At 48.1% G+C, this 22,114-nt stretch overlaps 7 protein-coding genes across 7 annotated transcripts; 3 read left to right on the plus strand and 4 right to left on the minus strand.

Moving 5' to 3' along the window:
* Window positions 1-667: 667 nt before the first annotated feature.
* KY384_001664 (uncharacterized protein) lies at window positions 668-2,515 on the minus strand (the record flags this gene model as incomplete). The annotated part of the gene is made up of 3 exons (XM_044810194.1): window positions 668-2,149; window positions 2,194-2,295; window positions 2,339-2,515. 3 exons carry the CDS (start codon window positions 2,513-2,515, stop codon window positions 668-670), a joined length of 1,761 nt encoding a protein of 586 aa, XP_044673206.1.
* Window positions 2,516-3,931: 1,416 nt separating this feature from the next.
* KY384_001665 (uncharacterized protein) lies at window positions 3,932-4,820 on the minus strand (the record flags this gene model as incomplete). Its single annotated transcript, XM_044810195.1, has 4 exons — window positions 3,932-4,310; window positions 4,360-4,370; window positions 4,501-4,635; window positions 4,800-4,820. 4 exons carry the CDS (start codon window positions 4,818-4,820, stop codon window positions 3,932-3,934), a joined length of 546 nt encoding a protein of 181 aa, XP_044673207.1.
* Window positions 4,821-5,927: 1,107 nt separating this feature from the next.
* On the plus strand, window positions 5,928-7,496 carry KY384_001666 (uncharacterized protein; the record flags this gene model as incomplete). Its single annotated transcript, XM_044810196.1, has 5 exons — window positions 5,928-6,182; window positions 6,506-6,543; window positions 6,593-7,028; window positions 7,083-7,235; window positions 7,293-7,496. 5 exons carry the CDS (start codon window positions 5,928-5,930, stop codon window positions 7,494-7,496), a joined length of 1,086 nt encoding a protein of 361 aa, XP_044673208.1.
* Window positions 7,497-8,407: 911 nt separating this feature from the next.
* Window positions 8,408-9,529, plus strand: KY384_001667 (uncharacterized protein; the record flags this gene model as incomplete). Its single annotated transcript, XM_044810197.1, has 1 exon — window positions 8,408-9,529. One exon carries the CDS (start codon window positions 8,408-8,410, stop codon window positions 9,527-9,529), a length of 1,122 nt encoding a protein of 373 aa, XP_044673209.1.
* Window positions 9,530-12,203: 2,674 nt separating this feature from the next.
* Window positions 12,204-13,491, plus strand: KY384_001668 (uncharacterized protein; the record flags this gene model as incomplete). Its single annotated transcript, XM_044810198.1, has 3 exons — window positions 12,204-12,458; window positions 12,509-12,763; window positions 12,817-13,491. The coding sequence occupies 3 exons, from the start codon at window positions 12,204-12,206 to the stop codon at window positions 13,489-13,491; spliced, it is 1,185 nt and encodes a 394-aa protein (XP_044673210.1).
* Window positions 13,492-14,359: 868 nt separating this feature from the next.
* KY384_001669 (uncharacterized protein) lies at window positions 14,360-17,750 on the minus strand (the record flags this gene model as incomplete). Its single annotated transcript, XM_044810199.1, has 2 exons — window positions 14,360-16,424; window positions 16,534-17,750. 2 exons carry the CDS (start codon window positions 17,748-17,750, stop codon window positions 14,360-14,362), a joined length of 3,282 nt encoding a protein of 1,093 aa, XP_044673211.1.
* Window positions 17,751-19,378: 1,628 nt separating this feature from the next.
* KY384_001670 (uncharacterized protein) lies at window positions 19,379-21,519 on the minus strand (the record flags this gene model as incomplete). The annotated part of the gene is made up of 4 exons (XM_044810200.1): window positions 19,379-19,698; window positions 19,756-20,093; window positions 20,145-21,230; window positions 21,371-21,519. The coding sequence occupies 4 exons, from the start codon at window positions 21,517-21,519 to the stop codon at window positions 19,379-19,381; spliced, it is 1,893 nt and encodes a 630-aa protein (XP_044673212.1).
* Window positions 21,520-22,114: the final 595 nt, after the last annotated feature.

The raw sequence follows: 22,114 nt of genomic DNA on the forward strand, positions 1-22,114 counted from the left end.
CGACTGTTGAGGGTATATTGTTACCAAAAAAGCCACCAGTTGAGCGTTTTGCTCTTGCCACCGAATCCAAGATCCATGTCCTCCCTTCCTAGCATAGATGCGATGAATATGCCTTCCAGCTCCAGTAACAGAGCCACCGCCGAGGGTTGGGATCAAAATCCTTGGATCTCCGATGTAATCCAATCCCAGCACTTTTCCAAAACCCTGACCAAGATCGCCTGTATTCTTACTCCTACCCTCCTTCCCCAAGGTACCCCCAATATCAACATCTCAGCGCACACGGGTGAATTACCCTAGTCGAACGACTAGCTCTGCACAACAACATCCCCCCTACCCTCTCCCTCCTCAACAAAAAACCCAAATACCCACCTATACAGGTCTCTCAACCACTCGAACCTTCGATCCTGTGCGCAAAACCACGTCACACTCCTCGCCACATCGGGCGCCCTCGCCCGTCTTGCCACCCCCGTCACACCCGCCCCATTAGCCCTGAACCCCGGTTCCGAGGCAATGAGCTTCTTGTAGGAGTCAAGGAGGGAAAGCTGCCATTGTTTACTTCCGAAGCTGTTGGAGGGGATGGATTTGATGAAGCTGGAGAGGGGGATGCCGGAGGCGCGGGTGTAGCCGACATTTGTGGCGGCTTTGATGAGGAGGAGTTTTAGGCAGGTCAGATGGGGATCTTCTTCTTGATTGCCATTTTGCTGGGGGTGCCGTTGGTGAGAAGGGTGTTTTGATGATTTTTTATTGTGTTTGTGGAGGTTGAAGAGGCTGATGTGACGGTCTTGTTGTTTTGTGAGAGGTTGCTGCTGGAGAGATTTCTAGTGGAAGAGTTGTAAGGGGGCCGCTTTTGGGGAGTGTCTTGGTCGTTGGGCCCGAGAACGAGGATGTTGGGAGTGGGTCCTTCATCACCGTCGGGGCTTATCTGATTTGTGTCTTCGAAAATGGTGGTTGGGGTCTCCGGATTTAGGCTGCTAAAGCCCTCGTCTTCCGAATCCTCGTATTCTGGCACCGTGGTGTAGGACGCGGTTGAGTGCGCTTGACTCTGCTTCGCTTGTTGGAAAGCTTGCGTAAATGTGGTCTGACTTGGCCTAGGCGTCCCACGATCGGGCCGGATCTGGGTCCAGCCTTCACGGAAAAGATCACATAGTTCCCAGCATGCCTGGATGGCAGAGCCAAGCAGCTCTTCGTCTGCAGGCTTACCATCTCGTTTATTCTGCCGCAGACTGAACAGCATCTCTGCCAGTGACCAGCAAGCGCCGAGCAACAGATCTGTTTCCTGTGCCATCTCCGTACGTTGTTTCATAAGACGATGGCAGAGTGTGATGTAGAAGTCAAGAGTTCTTTCTCGGAAAGCTTCAGGTAAAGTCCGGTCGTGTGTATTATAGAGATGGTTGTTCATCTCGAAACTGACACGCAAGACTGAATCGGCCGCTTCATTGTCTCTTCGTCGGATGTCGAATAAGCATTGGCAGAATTCGCGGCACAAGTCAAGCGTTGGCCGTACAGTAGACTCCTCATCTCTAGTATCGTAAAGCTTCTGGCAGAGCTTCCAACATGACTTCCAGGCCTGCTGTTGTCGATCTCCCTTCCCTGAGAAGCTGAATATTCTTTCACGATGCACGTAGCTCAGGCCAGCCAAAGTGTTACAAAGAGTCCAGCACTCTTTCAGTGCGACATTTAGGGCTGCCACTTCGTCATTTTGCTCTTGAAGTCGTTCTACCGTATCTTCAAACAGCGAGCTGCTGGGGTTTGGTGTTCGTTGGTTGTCTTCACCATTTTCAGGAATATCTGACGTTGTTAGCACGATTCTGACACCAAGTATGATCAGCGCACCTGCTAAGTTGCTGGCTCGTGAGCTTGACCGTGAAACAGGTCTCTTCTTGTCTTCGTCCGGAGAGAGCTCCATCTCAGCCCTCGATTGAGCGCGCGGCGTCGCCGACCAATCTCTCGCAGGGGGTATGGTTGTCTGTATCGGCGGAGGAGAACTTGAAGCCTCGGAAGACTCAGCATTAGGCCATGTAGTAGGCCGAGGTGGTCGGCTTTCCTTCTCTTTCTCATCTTCTGGAGGAGAAACGATGATTTCTGATCGCTGTTGAGCGGTGGGAGTGGTCCGGCGGATAAGAGGTGGCGACTTCGGCGTTGCTCGTTTCTAATATTGTCAGCTTGATCATTCCCAGCTTACAGCAAACATACAAATGCCTCAAAGCCAGTTGGGGCATGTATTACGGAGCTTGGCTCCTCGTCTTCATCAGATCGCGGCTTTTGGGCTTGCTTTGCTGCCATTTTAGTCTCGAGCTACTTCTGTCAGCGGAGTCGTTCGACCTTTCATTGTACATACCCCCAGGCCTGGTCTGGCAGGTTTGGGAGCCCCTGGTGTAATGCTTTGCGCTGGCTCTGGCTCTTGGGTCGACTCTTGCTCTTGCTCTTGGACCACATCGTCTATATCGGTGGTATCGGTGCCGGTAGAGGAGGTCGCGATGGGTGAAGGGTCCGCAAAATCGCTGGGGCTATTCATTGACAGAGGAGAGTAGTGGTGATTGTATTGAGGATTGAGGTGACTCGATCGGTTTGACGAGCTACTTTGTCAGTGAAACGCCGACTTCAGGATGGATCGCCATACTTGTGGCCACTGATTGGTGAACCGAACTTCTGCGGGGAGGTGGGAGATTCGGAGTATGGGCTGAAGGCAGAGACTGCGCTGTTGTGAGGAGAAGGCATCATAGGTGATTTGAGTGCCATGGTCGAAGGCTTCGCGCGAGCATTGAAGATGCGACGCTTGCTCAGAGTCGCTGTGGGTGTAGATGCAGACGTCAAAGGGCATGCAATGGAAGGATGATGGCTTGCATCGGAGAATTAAGTAGCTTTCGTAAGGCTGCAGCGTGTTCAGCTGCGGGGCATTATTGTCTTCGTTGTCGAAGGATTCAAGTGAGATGTTTGTTGTGGCCTCTTATGCAACAGTCCTGTTAGCTGTCAGTACTCATCATTCGCTTCAATGCCTTTTTGACTCAAGTCATGACCTATGAAGAATGGAGGGATAAGTGTTGGTTTTGCCGCGACGCGATAGAATGGCTTGAACAATTCGGATCAATAGGGAATAGGGCGAAGAACCAAGAGTTGGCGAAGGATGCCGGCAGCGCCCCTAAGACCAATTCTCTTCAACGCCCACCAACGGTCCATTTTGAATGCTGACAGCTAACAAGTAGTCCAAAGCCATCAAAATCAATAATATGCGGTGTGTTTTCACCACCTTCAAAACAGGCCTTCTCAAGCTCTAGCTCTTACGCAATTGCCATGCTGTTGTTGCCAACCTACCCACCACCTACCCACCACCTACCATTCCATTCGTCAATCCGCTCTCGTCACAGTTCCTGTGATAGGTGAACCGGCCTACCGTAGCCGCCCAGGGCGGGAGCTTCAGACTTGGCTTGGCGGGACCATCGCTTTGGGAGCGTGCACGGTCAGAACCATCAGCACTAACATCGTGACTTCTACGAATCATGGCTGAAGACTGCGATGTTGGAGTGAGGTTTGGGTACCGAGACAGTGGATGACGGAGAGACATACGGAAGGCTTGTCGGCTGAACCAAATCCGTGGATCTGCTCTGCGGCAGCTTGGAGCGTCTACGAAAGCTTCTGCCCTGCCAGCAGTCACAACGGGAGAGATGTTGGTCAGATCATTGCTTTTGCAGACTAGAAACAAAACAAATCTATATGCCTTCCTCTGTAGAACTGTCGATGCACCCAACAATAGTACCGAGTGCTATTTGCATGAAATCCTACCCCTACCAACCAATCCTCGTCTCACTGAGAGAATCCAGTCCATTTCGCCCCACTTGTCATATTGACCTTCACCATCAATTTTGCACGACGATCACCCCACGTGTAGTAAGCCGCCACGTGTTGGAGGGATCTAGCTGAAAGCTACCCCTCCTCAGCGATCTTTCTTTGGCGTCCCATCCGAGGAAGCCACGTTATCTCCCATGCGGTTGTACTCATTCTGCAACCCATTCGTCTGCTTCTTCAAGGTCTCGATATCACGATCCTTCGCCGCAAGCTGCTTCTTAAGCTTGCCGATCTCACCAGCATCGCCAGCTTGTGCAAGTTGCTCGCTAGCCTTGCCTTTTGCCGATGGGTCGCCCTCGTAACGCTTAACTTTCTCTTCCAGACGGAGTGTGTCGAGAATCATCACGTATGTGCGATTGAGGATCAAGGAGAGGAATAGAGTGAAACCACAGAGGTACATGTTGCGTTGAGCATAGAACTTGCGGGCCTGCACCTCCATGCGGCCAGAGCCTTCAAGCATTGCCTGACTGACGTATTCTTAGTAAGGTTGTAGGAGGTGGGGTATAGGGGCCATACTTGTTGTTTCTCTTGGTTTTAGAAAGCTCGTTTTGCACGCTGTAGACGCGGTTGACGCTATCGACGAAGAGGATGAGAATAAAAATGAAGCAGATCTGCCCGCATGAGCTTTTGTACGGAATGGGAGCTGATGCGGCCTACCTTCAAGCCATATTGTGCTTTGGCCACGAGAGGACTCTCGGAGATGAATGCGAATAGTTTGCGTTTGACAGAGTGTGGTAGAGGGAGGATAAGAACGACAAAGAGGCCCATCTCGAACATCAGGAGGGCGAACACCTGTAGAGCTCGAGTCAGCTTCGTGGTATAGAGGCCTAGGCAGCAGGGTGTGAACCGGAGCGTAGATCAACGACGGCATTCTTGAAGCTGGGTTGGTTGTACGTGCTTTGGATTGCGCCGAAGGAAGAGATGTTCTGGAGTGAGGTTTGTCAGATCAAACGTACCAGAGTGTAGTAGAGAGTCATGCTGGAAGAAAACCAAGGCAGGAACGGAACGTGTCTGCTACGTCACCCGTTGACGTGTGAAGAGTCAAAATCGTCCAACTTGTTGCTTCTGCTTTTGATAGTGAAGCTTCGTGACTTTACGTAGACAACGTTTGTGTACACGCAAGCTGTCGAAAACGTTTGTAAGTGTTGGAAGGCTTGATGTGGCAGGTTTGCACGCGCACAGGGCGCCTACGTCACATTTCATCCCAGCCACCGCCAGTGATTATGTAAGCTTCAGCTGGGATGCTATTGGCTGCTCTCAACATCTCAAGAATTGTTGAATTCTGTAGGAATGGCAAGTAGAGCTTCAGTGCAAGTGCTGGCCGCCCATTCACTCAGCAACACCGTACTCGGGCTTACGTAGGTTGCCTAATAAGTCACCAACTGCCTAGGACCTTGCAAATTCATATACGTTAGAGGGTCCTTGATCTTCATCAAGTGGTTTAGATGGAATAGCCAAATCACTGATAGCGTCGACCATTTGGTTCATAGTCGGTAGGAAAGCATGCCGATGGACAATTTCTAGGAATATTAGGTCCCAGAACGCCGACAACTCAGTATGTGTGTTGCTTGCGGTGGGAACTAGCCTGCAACAGACCCAGGAAAGACCTCAAGCCTTCATGCGGAACTTGTACTGATGGAAAGGAGACATTCTTCCCACCGGCAAGCAACAGCTTTGAAGCAGGCAGATTGCCCTGGTCAAAGAAGACGGGAGCGTCTCTGGATTTCTGACTTCAACCGCCCAAGGTAGAGAGGCCGCGAGCTTTACCTCAAATTAGCCAACACAAAAGCGCTGAGCGATATAATGTAGTCATAATAAGGCTTTGCATCTAGAGACGAGCTGACATGCAGCTCCAAGTGGGGCAGATCGGGCTACATAGCGAGACTATGTGATCTGCCTGCATGAAGAGATCATTCTGTAAGTGTCAGCCTTACGCTACTCCAGTCTGATAAGGACTGTGTAGATGCACACACTGGACTCATTTCCCTTGAGACTGCTCCAGATGCATGTAGACAACCTGACGATAGGACCTTCGAGCAACCGTCGGACTCCAGCTGAAAGCTCTGTCATTTAAATTTCAATTGATGGCTCCTATTCTCAGTACTTTAAATACCAACTACGCCCCATCTCTATATGACCATTCCATAGACTATCGTCTAGGCTTCGAGCCGGCGGAATGCTCCTATATTGAGATCTCGCCAGACCCAAGTGGCGCAAGTACCATAAGAGAAGGCTTTCTTTACCCGGACCAGGTTGAGGAATGGCTCTTCCCAGGCCCCCCTTCCCTAGTAATCCGGATGGCCAACGTGCTCAAGCTGCTCAACAAGACATCTCTAAAGGTTGTTTCCGGCTGCTGTTTTCCGCATCTAAGACCTCAACAGCAGATAAGACGGTAATCATGCCTTGGTCACAAGCGACATTCAAAGGGATTTGTCAAAGAATGTGCGCTCCACAACACATTATCGATATACTGACTCATAGCATACCGCACGTGGCTCAATCACCAATTCAATATAGTTTCGGAGGAGGACACGCCGTCTCATCGGATGGCATGTAAAGTTGTCATCATCGGATATCCATGTGCTGACCAGAGTGCAGCCTATTTATTCAAAGTGGGCATCGGCACCACTGGATTCTACACAGTTCTTCTGAAGTATCATAGGCAAACAGCGATGACCTGTGCTATTATCTTAGCTCAAAGTGAGGTCTTCGACTTTGCAGGACTTCTCGCTCTACTCCGAAGTAATAGTTACCTTGCACCGCAGCCAATGTTCGTGCCTGTGATGCTCATGCACTTGCTCTTGATCATGACAATGACGAGGATGCAGCACCAGGGGCAGAGACTTGACTCTACTCAGCATAGTCTTGGTCAACACACGTACTCGTCCAAGCCGCGCGAAGATCCGTTTCGGGCTGACTTCGAAACGATTACACCAGCTCTCAATGGAACCGCGAGAACTCTGAGCATGATGGAGATGAGAACACAAGCACGACAAGTAGTGCTGGAAAAATGTTTGACCTATATTGAAGCAAATGCCCGAGATGCCCCGCCAGAGATAGTGTCATTGCTAGACAAGAGCCGCGATGCGATTCTGCAGCATCTCGAAATGACTATGAACAGTAATCATAATCTTTTGCTCCAAGCTGCATTCGAACAGAAGCGCATACAAATACAGTTAGCCGTTGTAAGTCGATCTAGGGAGCTTTTCGAGACAGTGAGAGATTAATAAAGAGCTTAGATCTACCATTTCTCCCAACAGAAGAGCAACCAGATTGCTATCGCACTTACATCCGAGTCGACAGGAATAGCAGAACATTCACGGCAGGATGCTGCTGCCTTGAAGACCATTGCGGTCTTGACCATGGCTTTTCTCCCTGGGACTTTTATAGCGGTAAGCGTTTAGCATGTGATTGAGAAATCTCGAGAAGTCTGACCACGAGACTGATAGGCATTGTTTACGACTCCATTCTTCGACTGGGAGGTGCCCAAACGCCACTCAGTCATCAAAGAACGCTTCTGGTACTACTGGGTGACGACCACTCTATTGACATTTGGCGTTTTCCTTACATGGGTACTGTGGCAGCAGTGGCAGGGGCGAATACGGAAGCGGATGTCTACAGACACGAATGCCTTTTGCAAGAAGACTGTGTAGAAGTGGGAGAAGCGACTGCAATCGGAGTCTGCGTGTCTTTTACAACGATAGTCTCTAGAAGTAAGCATGGACATTTACTTGTTGATATCATACCCTCTGTGCATATTGTGATGTATCTAAATCTATGCGGCACTCTTTCCGTCCAGAGAAAGATGATAATCGCTTTCATCGAGACTTTGCTCCTTTAACACCCTCGTCCGTACGGGGTGCTACGCTCCAGACTTAAGCCATCATTGCCAATTCAGCATATGATTTCTCGCACGTACAGCTATTCATCTCACAAGAATTGTGAGGGAGTGCACCACAGCTCTACCACATCTTATCTCCTTTAGACACTTTTTGCAGCTGCCGGGGGTCGGTTAGTCGGAACATTACCGCGCTAAATAAATTTCCCAGGGCTTATAAGCTGTACCTCTTTAGGATGGGCCTTAAAACTCTAGCGCAGAAATTTTACGCGGTAATATTCAGACTAACCGACCCTCGTGCTGCCTAATCTTTCTCTTCCTGTAAGCAAAGGAGATCATCAAATTCGAAGAACCATCAGGCTCTTTGTGACTTACTACTCTTCTCTTACCGAGTAGAGTTCATTTGTAAAGATGTACGATCTTCCACCAGAGCTCCACCAACTGGTGCTGTCTCATCTTTGCACAAACGAACCTAGTGTCGCATTTCTCTTAAAACCACATTTTACCTCGAAAAGGATAGTAACGCTCTATGCTTGCAGCCTCGTGAGCCGAGTTTGGCACCATGCCTACACCCCGGGGCTGTACGAGGAGTACCGATGGTCCAGGGAGACAGAATCTTTCTTCAACCTTTGGCTGTTCCTTCGTACAGTCGTCGAGAACCCTCAACTAGGCGCGCATGTTCGACTTTTAGATTTTCGTGACTCATCATCGTCCGTAGCCCCCCAAATGCAAGATGAATATCTCCAGGACGGGCGCAAAAGGAGGCAGGAACTTCAAAATCTATTCAATGTTGGCAGTAAATTAGGATATACATCTGGTGAGCTTTCGGAAGCATTGCATGAGGGACGAAGTCAAGCATTCATTGACGTGCTGATGGCCTGTCTGCCCAATGTTTCAACCCTGTATCTCTCCCCAGGATGGCTCCCACGAAGCACACTGTCACAGTCGAGTCACCTCCAGAAACTGCAGAGCCTTACTGTTTTTGGGTCGCCATTTGACCAGAATCCAGATATCGGATACCGAGAAATGTTTGTCAAGGACGCTGGAAGGCTCTTCTTTCTGCCTACCGTCCGCAAAGTTTCTATATTTGACATCCATCTTTCCTGCTTCTCTGATCTGATCGAAGTAAATACGGCCCGGACTTCCAGCATCACAGACCTTACACTAGTCCCTGGTGGTGACTATCCTTTAATTGAAGATTCTCGCACTACCCTGAGAGAGTGCCTGAAACAGCCGCAGGCGTTGGTATCGCTGACTGTGTTTCTACCTCGATACACGTCGATGGTAGATCAAACATTACCAAGCAACATTATTCCCAATGACGAATTGTGGCGTATACTATCCTTCCACAAACACTGTCTGGAATACCTCGACATATATGACCAGGATGCCGACTGTGATCGATCCAGCTTCTTGTGGAAGCCTCACTTGAGCAAGCTCGATGGCTTCGAACGTCTCCACACCTTACGTATCCTCCAACAGAGTTTGGTCGGTGGCTTCAATGGTATCAGGGAGGCGTCTTTTAGATTGCAAGAAACATTGCCAGTGTCAATCCGATCCTTGACGATCTATGCAAATCGGCCAGAAGGTTTGAGGTTTGAGCAACAGATTCTTGAAGCTATGCAAAATTTCAAATTCCAGAAGCTTGCATTCCTCATATTCCAAGAAGTTTCAGGCTCTACGAGTATTTCTATGCAAACATATAAAGAATTGGTCAGAGTTTGTAGTGATCGCAACATTTCCTTGGCATTTCTAGAGCATGACCATCTGCCACGTGGCGGCAAGAGTCTACTGGAGTATGGAGAAGCCCATGATCCAGAGCAGTATATATCCCAAGGCGGTCGGTAGCTGAATGTGGAAGGAACGTCTCTAGCAGCCCCCTCAACAAGCAAGTTCAAGAACGATATCCCAATCGATCTGCAGACAGAGATAAACGAATTTATGACTCGCAGGAGAAGAGTTTAAAGCCTCAACCCAGTCAACCAATTGGACTTCGTCGAAAGGTACCATAGCATATTCACGAGCAACAGTAGTAAGGTCCGCAAACGCATTGGTCTCATGGAGCTCGATGGTGACGGAGAATCAGAGGAATGGGCAAGAGATACCTTGTCAATGACTTTGACTAATATTTGAATGAAAGATAGGACTTGCGCGGGCTCAATGAGCGAAGCCTCGTTTTCGATGTCATCTTAACGATATAATGACAGCTATTTACCACGAATTGTTCGATGGTGCCAAAACGATCCAAGACTGCGACATACGTGACATGCTGCCTATTATGTAGCTTCACTAAAGGATACGATACTTTTTTTGGGAGCCTACTACTTGAAGTCTAACACGACATCTTCGCGCAAGAGGAGCGTTTTACAGCTCACAGCCATGACACCGCTTTTGTACCTCCGAGTACATATGGACGGCTTGTGTGAAGGAATGATCCGTGACATTAGTTGCATTTCGAATCGATAGATTGACTTTCTCATCTAGAGACTGCAGTCTGTCGTCCACGTCTTTGGAAAAGGCCTAAGATTTCGAGAGTAGTAAGCAGGTACATCCGTCGATGTTTGTATGTAAAAAGGGTTTTCAACTCACGTCATAAGACGTCTTGAGATCCTGAAGAGTCTTCTTCGCTTCCGCAACCCCCGCGAAAGGTACACCATGATTGAATAGGTCGTTTGCTTCCTTCTCCTAGGCATCGATGTATATGCGGGCGCTGTCGGAGTACTGCGACCGGCAGGTCAACGTCAATACCTCTCAAAAGGACTGTCGTAGTTGTCGAGACTTACCGACATGAACTGTCTCGCGACATCTTTCGTTTCGGTATCATTGTGGATAGCTTCTCCATCCTCGTGGACGGCGTTGATATAAAGATGGTAAAAGTTCAATTACTCATGAGATTGTTTCTTTTAGTGACCAAATTCTACCATCACTGTACTCAGCATTATTCCGCTCTATGTGACCACTTCATTCAAGAATTAATAACTTAGTAGCATCTTACCTTAAGGACGAGAGTATCCTTTGGATCATCAGCTTTCACCTTGTGACTGGCATCCTTGACCGAGCTTGTCAGGTACGATAGCAGCCCAGAGAAGTCCTGCCATAGCGTCGGCCCCGTTTGTGTAATGGTGACTCCTACTACTGCGAGCAAGAGCCAAACGTTTGTGAGCCTCATGACAGAATGTTGCGACGATTGAGCAGCGACTCCAGCGTTGTCGGATCGAAGGGGGCTTGAGTGACTGGGTTAATTGTTTGCAAAGTGGTCAGAGGGAAGTCCTAAAAGCTGTGGAGTCTAGATGTGAGACCGAGCTTGACCAAGCTGATCAGGTGCGAGTACCTCCGCTGAGCAACATCTATTTATCGCGCACAAATGTGCATTAGTCATTCGTCTCCACGTCAGCGTAGCTAACCGGATGACTTGCGCACAGCCAGGCTAGCTCTCAAATCAACCAAAGTCAAGATATCCCAGATTTGTGCTCCTCGCCGAACAAAAGTGCTCCTCATCTTCGGTGAGTTTTGCCTTGTGCTCAGACCTTCAAGTCAATGCAAGTGCCGAGCAAAGACTGCCGCATATCTCCTTTTTGAGCTCACCGAGAAGTCTCACTTTCCCACAGCCGCGATGTGTAGTGACTGAGGATCGTTAGGGGTCGGATCCTTGATCCGGAGGCGTCGCTGCTTGTAATGGAAACTTTAGTACATCGCCATATGCATGGCGGATGTTCTGCCTATCGACCTCATGCAAGGCAGCGAACTTGGTGCGCAGTCGCTCCTGACTCTATCGTGACATCAGGAGCTCAAGGGAGAATGCAGTTCACATACACTGTCCATGGACTTCGTAGAGGGCCCAAAGGCTGCATGGCCTGGAAGCACTTCCATCAAAGCCTGGATGTCAAGATCACGCTACTTATTGCTCTAATCTCCCCTTTCGTGATACGCTTTGTTGAACTCTTCGTGCTCGACGAGAGCAGACAGTCGCGTATACATCCCACGTAGCTCAAAGCGCTCTACAGCCTCACACAACCACACGCGAAAGGCTCGGGGGCATTAGCATAGACGCAATGCCTTCACCTATATCCTTGGGACTAGCCTCATACTAGGGTTACTACTGTGTCATAATTAGCATCGTGGGATGTTCTCTGTGCTCAATGAGTGGTCTTGCCTTGATCCCATAGTGGCTAAATTTAACTCAACGCAGAAGACTCGATCTTAAGTATAAGAAAAACCAATCCAGACTTATGGTCGGCAATAATTCGATAACCTCATGCGTTTCCCAGGGCTCATCAAGACTGACCTGGTGGAGCCCATCTTCGCGAATTTATATGAATAGACAGCAGGACGCAACAGTGCATGCGCTCCACTATCATTTGAGAGTTTTTCGATATCACGAACATGCTTTTTGAAACTGAAAGGGTAAGTGGCTACAAACCAAATAGAGGAAGCGAAATAAAATCGCATATAAGGAAGCTCTTTCTCCAGCTTCAGGATTGTTGCAATTCATCAAAGCTTCTCTCAAGATATCCTGAATGCCATGCATTATCTACTGCCCCTTTTCTTTTGGCTGGCGGTATCTGATTCCTTGGCTTTTGGACAAGATAGGTGGCTCGTTTTCCCAGGAGATCTTGTCCCACAAGCCAGGCGCAAGCACACTATATGGCCTCGACTAGTCGCCATTCTGGGAGACACTCGCGTTGAGCCCATTGGAAGTCGTGTCTTTGGCACGATCGAGTTCTGGAAGGTCTGGGGTACTGAAGCCCAAATGAATCAGATCCGACAGATCAATGGCGTAGGTGACGCGAAAACTTTTCGAACGGTTCAAGGCTAAAGCAGCAATAGGTTGAGGACGTTGTCATGGACGAAGCCCTCATATCTACTTCTCAAAGCACAAATACAGTATTGAGGGATGTGAATGACCCAAATCTTGCCATCACACGCCAATATGACGCTCCAAACGACTTGAAATTGGTGTCATGGCCACCACTTGCTAATCTTCCCGAAGCGGGCCTCGATGTACCATATCAATTCGCAAACGAAAATGGCCAAGATACCTTTGTATACGTCATCGACCAAGGTATTAATATAGCCCATCAGGTGAGCATACTTACGGAGGCGTCTACAAGATAAGAAGATCATTTAATTCTAAGGACTTTACTATGATGCATGAGCCACCTCGCCCTGCCGACTGGTTATTCACCTCTGATGCCAAGCGGACCTATACCGACGATGATCCGGATGGTCACGGCTCGTGTGTGGCATCAAAAGCAGTAGGACATGCTGACGGGGTCTCCAAGTTCTCGAGACTTATCCCTGTCAAGACGGTGCTCGATTCCAGTAATCTATTGGAGGCATTCTTCGCCACGCAAGATGATATCATTGAGAACAAAAGATCCTCTCAGTCGGTGATTGTATGTTCCTTGGCGTCTCGTAACCCCGTACCACTCGAGTCTTGGAAAAAGCCTCCAGCGCCATGGAAGACCTTAAGACGATATCTTGACTCCCTGACAGTCACATATGGCGCGACTATCGTGCTCTCAGCTGGCAACAACGCATCCCGTTCCGAATACGTCGATACTTTTCCTGCACAATTTGGAGAGGACCCAGGTTTAGCAATCATAGTAGCAGGAGCAACCACCCAACGAGGCTACAAAAGCAGCTACTCACAAGCCCTCAAACGCCCGACTTTCTGGGCTCCAGGCGACAAGATAATCTGCGCTGCGGGTAGCGGGACACAGGGAACTGTCGTCCAATATGGAACGTCATTTTCCGCACCCTTGGTACATCATCCCCTTCGAGAAGAGCACAACGACTTTGCTGACTAGTGATCAGGTTGGAGGTCTCGTCGCTTACTTCCTTGGGCTGTCAAAGATCCCGTGGCCGACTTCGCCCCAGACCGTACCCGCAGCAGAGGCCTCGAAATTCATCCTGCAGAAGTCTCGCCAATTTACAGGTGCGAATGTGGGAGAAAAAAGTGTGATATGGAATTTACAGAATCCGCTGTATTCGCTATCAAACACTTCGCAGTGGAATACATCAAGTCCCTTGCAACCGGTAGTGACGATCGCTACGGTGCTGACCTCTTAGGGTTTATATGAAATCATCGATCAAAAAAAATTTACCGGGTGTAGGATACTACAGAACACTTGTAGTAACAAAGCAATTGATGTAATGGATGAAGCTCTATTTCCGTCCTCTTCCTAGGCGTCTGAATCTCTAAGGCATCGGAAGATCGCGTCATACTTTTCGAATTACATGCTCTGTAATCCAGCTGAACGAGTTCGAATCCCCTTATGACTCAAGCTTCATGAAAGGCTAGATATATGTATATATGTATACTAGGCGTCTTGGCTTTACTTGAATCTATAATTTCTCCAAAATAGACGTGATTCGACGATGTTGCTCGCAGTGTGTATTCCATGCACCCTATTACCCTGTCTTGTACATACGTCTGTAGATCTCGTGGCTTTAACACGAAGAGGTATACGGGAAGGTGCTTAAAGATACATACAAGGAACGGCAGCTCTCCATTTTAGCAGGCAAAGAGTCAGTCCAGTTGGGGTTTTCCCGGAATCTACAGGCTCTGAGTGTCCTCCAGGCGTAGGATGATGGATAAAGGTAACTGATCTGTGGTAAAGATGTTGAAGTCTTATCGGTGAACATACTTGTGATAAAAAGGGTCACTACTGGGCTTTATACTGTTTGTTGGACCTGATCATCGGTATCATCCTGTGCTTCTGTAGCACCTCCTGAATCTGGGATGAAACCTTCTTCACGTAGCACTTGCACTATTTCATCTGGGACTTCCTCCAAGGCCTTTTCCATGTTTGCGCCTTGTTCAAGTAAAAGCTGTATGACCTTCTTGTAGCAGTCTCTGATCGAAGCAGCAGAGAAAGACCATAGCTCAGCGCGAGAGGAATCATCTGTCCTTAAATCTTCAATTTCCTCTGCACTTAAGATTTGCTGTGATTCTGATTGTATGTGATGATTGTCCTCTGTCGGTGATTTTGACGGCGCATATCTTATATCCCAGTTGCGGGAAAAGTCAATATCCAAGAGCTCTCCAGGGAAGAGCGTACTACTATATGCGTCTATCCAGTCAAAGTATACGATTTTCTCGCGTATTGTGCTTTTCAATGCTTTTTCATAAATTCCAAGGAGGGTTTCCCGTAGATGGCTATCGTAGTTGCTTGCCTTACTCATCTCACTCTCAATGATGACTTGCAGTATCTCAATGTCTCCAAAATACGCTACGACTTCTAGTATAGTACGAGTAGAAGGATTTATCCGTTGGTGGCTATTCGCTCCGCTTTTGACTAAGAGTCGCACAACAGATAAGTCATGTTCTTGGACAGCTTTTCGCAACACGAAATTTTGATATGCTTGCACCTCAGCACCATTTGCGATCAATATTTGCACGACCTCTTCATTCACATACGCTTTTGTTAGCACACTACCATACACCGAACATTGAGCATTCACGTTGGCACCATGATCGATCAGAATGTTTATCATGCCTAGATTGCCACAAAACGCCGCCATGTGGAGTGCGCTACCCAAGCGTTGTGTTTGAGCATTAACATTCGCACCTTTCGCAAGTAAGAGTCTGACTACATTCAAATTCCCCTTTGTTGCAGCTGCTGATAGCGGACAAGCATACAATTCTTGTTCGGTTTCGATAAGCTGGAGTTCACCCGGTATGATGTGCTCACTGCCTTGGCCGTCGATATTAACATTTTGTTCAAGAAGGAATTCAACAACTCCCAGATGGCCCCCATGTGATGCCGCCTGTAACGCGTCGCCAAATATTCCGCTCCGTGCATTGATGAGACGATACAATTTGGTGTGTTTTCTAGGCATGTCAATTAACGAGGGCAAAAAGTCTATGAATTGAACGGTAGCCAAAGTTCGTGATACTTTCTCAAAACCTAAGTGGGCAATGTAGTAGATTGGGTTTTGTGACTCGATTTTTAGAGCTTCTTCTTCCCGTGCTGATAATTCAGGGTCATAAGAGAGAGATCTTCCTCGCCATCTTGCCCAAATATAGCGCGATTGTCTCTGATACAGGAGATTGTACAAAAGAGTATTCAGATATATGTCCGCGTGTGTTATATACTCGTAGTGGGCGCCCCAATGAACTGCCGCGTACCCTATGAAAGGGAATTCTGCTTCTTTCGCCTTGTCGGCTGCCAGGGTAATGGGCTCTGGATCTTGCGTGGGATTCACTTGAATCTCTGGCTCGAGCACATACAGCACGCACATCTTCGCGATCTCGGAGTGTGCTCGATCGCTATTGATGTGAAACTCAGAAACGGTACCTTTTAGGATACGATCTGAGATCAGGTACTCTTTGACCGAAAAATGTGCGACTCTTACGATTGGAACCTCGGGCCTGTCGGTCTTGAGATATGTTGCCCTCTGATCTTCTTCTAACACAATATCAAGGAACCCTGGGCATATTTGTTGGATGTCACTGAAGTCAAAAAGCTGACGACTTCGGTCGAGCCCAGCATGAGGCTCTGCTGTTTTCACAGCAATGGCGTCTATTACTTCTTGTACTGTTAGCGGTCTTTCGGCAAAGCAAATTAAGCTTAGGATCCGTCGAGCATCTCCGCGTAAAGTGGTCGCTATGTTGCTTAGCATTCGTTCATATGTTTCATCCAGTGACTCGGGAAGGGAGTCAAGCAGGGAATTGAGATAATATTCGCTACGTGGACACGCCGATAGAGACCTGAATTGACACTCCACCCATCGAAACCTACCAAATTGTGAGTCTTACAGGTGAACAATTTAAAGTGCTCTCTACTCACACGCCTTTTGCACGGGTGGCCAACGCTCTTTCAATTCTGTCACGAAAAGGAGCCCACTTCTGTAATTTTTGATCAGAATTGAGTCGATCTGAGATGGATTTGCTGATATCTCCCTCAATCCCTGAATTTCGCATCGGAATCTCCTGATCAATGTGAACATTGAGTACTTCGCGGATATCTGGCTCGTCCCGACTCGTTACAAGAATATGAAGATGATCCACATTTGAGGATTTGAGAGACACTAAAGTGTCAAGTAAGTCGGAACGTGCTTCATATCGAGGACTTTCGTCAACAGCGTCCAGCATGATGTAGACGTGCTCAAATCTTCCAATTAAGCGCTGCAGATACTCTTGCAGAATATAAGAGGGAGGTGATGTCTTCTCATACCGACTGTACAATTGCTGAAGATCAGTGTTGTCATTCTGAAGCTGAGAAGACAGTTGCAAGAGCAATGCCTTTAGCATACCGTTTTCATCTTGTTTCGCTTTGTCTGTAAATGAAAAGTAGAAAAAGGCAACGCCAACAGAAGTATCAGAGCTCCGACGGCGGAGAAGAGACTGAACTGCCGTGAAAAATAAAATTGATTTTCCCGAGCCTGCAAAGCCATTGATCCATAATAGATGTAGCTCACCGCGTGACCACTTAAGGAAACGATCGTCGTTGAGAAGCCATGCTCCAGAACCGGGATTCCTTTTCAGACCTGCAGCATTGTGATTGACAGCAGCATCCGGTGCATTCAGCCAATCTTGTAGGTTCTTCGATACCTGATCACATCTGACCAACTCCAGGAGATTGGTCACTTCCGCCACGTTGTCCGAAAGCGTCCGGTTGTCCTGCAATTGTAAGACATCCATTGCTGACGAGAGCTGATCGGATATATCGGCAATGTTCTCACGAAGCCTTTGGTGAGTACTTTGTCGGAAAGGATATGTCATTTTTCGACCTGCAAATCTTGTCGCAGCTTTGAAGTCACCGCTAGACGGTATTACAAATTTCTTGTACTCATCTTGAAGCTCGTGGATTGACTCTTGACAATCATCGATGGATTCCTCAATCAAATGGACAATATCTCGTTCATCGACACCCCGTTTATTTATCTCACGCTCAAGAAGCTCTAGTAGGCCGACTAAGGAGGTCAATCTCCTCAATGTATGGTCAATCTCGGAGTTGCGCCCACTGTAAGAGGTGTAATACTTGACAAGGGCTTGCGTGATTTGGATGCCAAGCGAGAGGATACCCACCACGCTACCGGTAATCGAAATCGGATCAGTCATTGCAGCCTAAAACAAATTCACATCGACGAATGCAAAGGTTGGTTCTTCGAATGTCGTTGGAGCGAAGAAGCTAGATAAGGCTGGGTATGATTACCTCAGATTACAGTCTAGACTTGAAAGAGGATCGGGCGCCCTTCAATACGCTGTCCCTGCATCGGGACTCTTCGCTAAGCAGGCCAGGTAAAGTTGCCCCTCTTCTACAAGAATAGTAGGCGCTTTCGAGGCTCATGACGCACCAAATCGTGTAGAAAACTGGCAGCAAGGAGTAATGAGCATATTCAATACCCTAGGAACGCTATGTGAGCCATCATATGAGACCCCATGGAAATGAGCTTGTAGTAGAGCTGCAAGTCATACAAGGAGGATTGTAGAAAAGCGAATATGAGCTGGAAGTAGCATCATTGCACCGATTGCATGTACATAACGGCAAGATCAAAGCAGGTGTGTCGTCAATCAAATCACCTAAGCAGCTAATTAATCGCGCGGGTAGACACGAGCGATCGCAGCTCTCATAACCCAACCGCTCTTATTAATCTCTTAGCCTACGAACTGTCTATGAGACAGCACCACGTCTCTAATGGTTGCACTTTCAGCCGAAACCCATACCAGAATGAAAAACATCGAAGTCACACTGCCAGACAAATGGTACCACCCATATCAACAATACCGTTGCTATCCACGGCCCCGAATCTACGAAATTCATCATCCCCAAGAGCAAGGCCACTTTCAAACCTGAGATCAGCAGCATCTTATCAACAACCACATCCACCTCTCCAAATCCTTCCTCGCATCAACCCCTCAAGCCTCGCCCGTACACAAAAAGACACATTCATCATTCGCGAGTTCACTGCACACAAGCAAAATCGTCAGCTTTGCTCTTTCCCAGTGCACCTTCTACCCATATCTACACGAGGGACTGGAATACGAAGGCTGAGGAATAGACATACCAGGCAGAACTCGGCGTGGCGGAGTTTAAGCACACATAGTACCTGTCATTACATTTCTCTACGCAAGGAGTCTCGCGTGTTGTCAATCTGGCTTTGTCTCCGTGTGTAGTGGTGAAAAGGTTGGTGAGGGGGCTCGGGAGGGAAAGCGCGAGGCTGGCGAGAAGGAGGAAGAGCGTGAGTGAGGTGTGCATTACGCTTCTAATCTCCAGGTCCTAGGATGACAAGGTCTAATTCTACTTGCTGATAGTAATGAGTTGTCAAGATGGAGGGCGTGGACGGAGGTGGGCAAGGTGTTTTTGAGCCTTGGTCAGAAGAGTAGAGGAGCTTTTATGATTTGACCATTTGACGCTCGGTCGGTGCGATCAATCAGCCGTCGCGTACTTTCGTGCAAGGCGCTGCATGGTCACGCGAGCAATATTGTGCAGGCCAAGGCGCCGTCGGAGGCGAGGCGAGCGGCTCTGAGGAGATCTGCACGTGCCAAGGTATGAAGCGAGAAGGAGAGACACTGTGATCGATCAATTACTGTGCCATTGCGTCGTTAGGGTTATTGTACAAGTTGATATGGAATCGTGCCGTTCCTCATCTATGACTGTTGTCAATCCCCTGAAACCAACTCCACGATAGTGAACGCAAACCCAGATTCGCAGATTATGCAACTCAACTGTAAAAAGTCAAGCGTGATTAGAAACTTTGCCTCTCTATGAATCTGTCGTCATTTTTTGGCTCATGTTTTTGGGGGTTGATGTTAGGTTTCATACGTCTGTGCTCTCCTTTATCTAGGGCAGCTGGCGGATTTGGTGCACTTGGTATACTCGGTATTAGCGGTATCGCCTTTTGTTGCGATTCCGCTATGAAGCGTTCTCGGCGCGCTCTTTCTGCTGCTTTTTCTTCCGCGTCCGCTCTGGCTCCGTCGAATCCATAGCGATGATGCCATTCTCGACGTCGCTTCTCTTCTTGATCTTGAGAGAGAAAGAGTACATCGGCTTCCGTCAAGGTGTTGTCTACAGGAAGTTCTTGTTAGCATTTGGATAATGAAGGTATTTGTGAATTTTGTTTACCTTTCCGCTTCGTTCTGAATTTGTTGGTGAGTTTCTGCCACCCTGTCTCATACCCAAAGGGCGCGAGAGGACAGTATTCATCTGGATTGAAGACATCGATCAAAGAGGATGCATGCGCTTCGAAGACATTGTGATCCCAAAGTACATCGTCTCCAATGATCAAATCAGAGCAGCAATTTGGCAACACATCGAAAGTGATCGGAATACGTTTGCCGGAATCAAATTGCCAGAAGGTATTGACTTGACCGGCAGTTCTCTCAAATCTACCGTCGGCGAAACGAAGATACCCGCGACAGCTTTCTCTGTCGTCGATATGAAGACCGAGACCGGAAGCATAACTAGCGATCGAAATCAGCATCAATTTAAGTGAATGGACACCTTGTACTCACTTGAGATTCATGACGTTACGTTCAGCCCCAGTGTCTGGTACCGCAAAAGCTGGAGAATCATCCGCAATAGCGCCTCTCAAAAGCTGGCTACTATTTCCTAGATACCCAATATGAAAGAAGTTGGAAATAGAGAAGACGCACTCGGTAAGCCGACGCCTATACTCAGACATCGTTTGCGTATGAGTGAGAAATGGACTGCCTAAGATCAGGTCGTAGAGGCAGTCGCGAATGACATGGCACGTAAGCTTAAATAGTCTTGACGGCTCCTCCGCAAAGGCGTAGTCAATAGTGACGGTACCAATTGAGGTGATAATGGATGAGTTGCCAATCTTGAATTTCCCAGTCGATGAACTGTCAACAGAAAGTTTCCTTTGCTTTGCGTATAGAGCTGACATCATATTCTGGCCTGCTCCAGTGTCCGCTATCACTGACAGCCTAGAACCATTAACAAGACTCGCTAGGCCTCGTTTGACCCTTTTCACTTTCTTCATTACCTGGCCCAATCCTCCACGCCATCTCGAAGATCGATCATGCTTGCTTCCGACGATACTCTGAGATCCAGGATCAAATTTAGAAGTATGCGGTCTCGATTCCAAGACTGAGATATTGTTTGACGAGGTAAAGGTTGGAAGGTGTTCAAAGCTTGATAAACATGCCGTTAACCACAGCGTCGTCAAGCGTCTACGAGATTCTTCCTTGGTCACAAATAATTGGTAACCCGCCGCTTCAAAAGATATTCTTGCAGGAATGGACGGCGGCTGTAGGCGCGCAAAGACTTCTCGCATGAAATGGAAGCCCTTTGAGAAGGCCCTTAGTGATGACAGTCCTTCAATCCAAGAGATTCTCGGAAAAGAGAGCTTAATTTCAGCATTGATCGCGTCATCGACAATTTGCATCCAATCAGAGGGAAAGAAGGGTGAGTCTTGAACAGTGACTGCCCATTCGTCGGCCCAAATGGGTCCGCTGCGAGTATTGGCCTCGCTGTCCCGCAAAGGTTTTGGGCCTAAGCAATGGGTGGGCATCTCAGGAGTGGGCCCAGATGGAGGAATCAGAAGCTGTTGATAGATGTGCGCAATCGCTCTCCACCTAATGATTTCAAGTCAGTCAGCTTCTTTGATTATCTGAATTCCTTAATGTCGGTATCAACAATTACCACCCCAGATGACTCAACTCTTGCCATTTTCCCAAAATTCAAGATTTCGGAGGGGAGAGAGATATTTGCTTACGTCTTCATCAGCGAAGCGTTCGTTCTCGCTGTTGTTAATACACTTGTCTCGCGGTTTCGAGTTTCTTCACATTCTTGGGCCTCTCTCTCTGCTCTCTTCACCTTTTCATCAGCGATCTTGTATGCGCGCTTCCGCTCGCGTGGGGACATAGATTTGGTAAGTTGGCGATAGATTAGAAAATTAATCAGGATACGGCTAGATGACCATGGAATGCCGTCCGCCCATTATTGAAAACTTGAAGTATTTTTATCTTCGATGAGACCATTGCTGCTAGTGATCGATGAATGACGCTCCTTATCTTGAGGGCGACGGGAGTAGTGCGACAAAGAGCCATCGAAGCAGCCCTGGAAGATTAAGAGTGCCTCTCTATTGGTTTCAATGTGCCCGCGCCAGGTGAGGACACAGGCATTTGGACACCTTGAAATCGACTTTTGTTCTGGCGCCCGCTGACCGTTTAGCGACCTGCATACAATGAGCGGTGTATTAGATAGACATCTCGAAGGATCAGATGCATGGGAGAAATTAACGTAAGGCTTTTGTGGCAGCAGACAATCCTCTTTCATGTCACGAGTGCTTACGGCCTTTGCGAATGCGGAAAACAGAGCATCAGTACTGACCACGTTGCTTGGACATCGCGGCCCGGTGATATGTAACCCTTCTCCTGCATGGGCACCGCTTCCCTTATGCTCACCGACAATCCATCAAGGCAAGGCATGACGAATTCACGGCCCTGAGATTTCCCCG

This window comes from Bacidia gigantensis (assembly GCF_019456465.1).
Source record: "Bacidia gigantensis strain McMullin 20006 chromosome Unknown contig_132, whole genome shotgun sequence".
Lineage (NCBI taxonomy): Eukaryota > Fungi > Ascomycota > Lecanoromycetes > Lecanorales > Ramalinaceae > Bacidia > Bacidia gigantensis.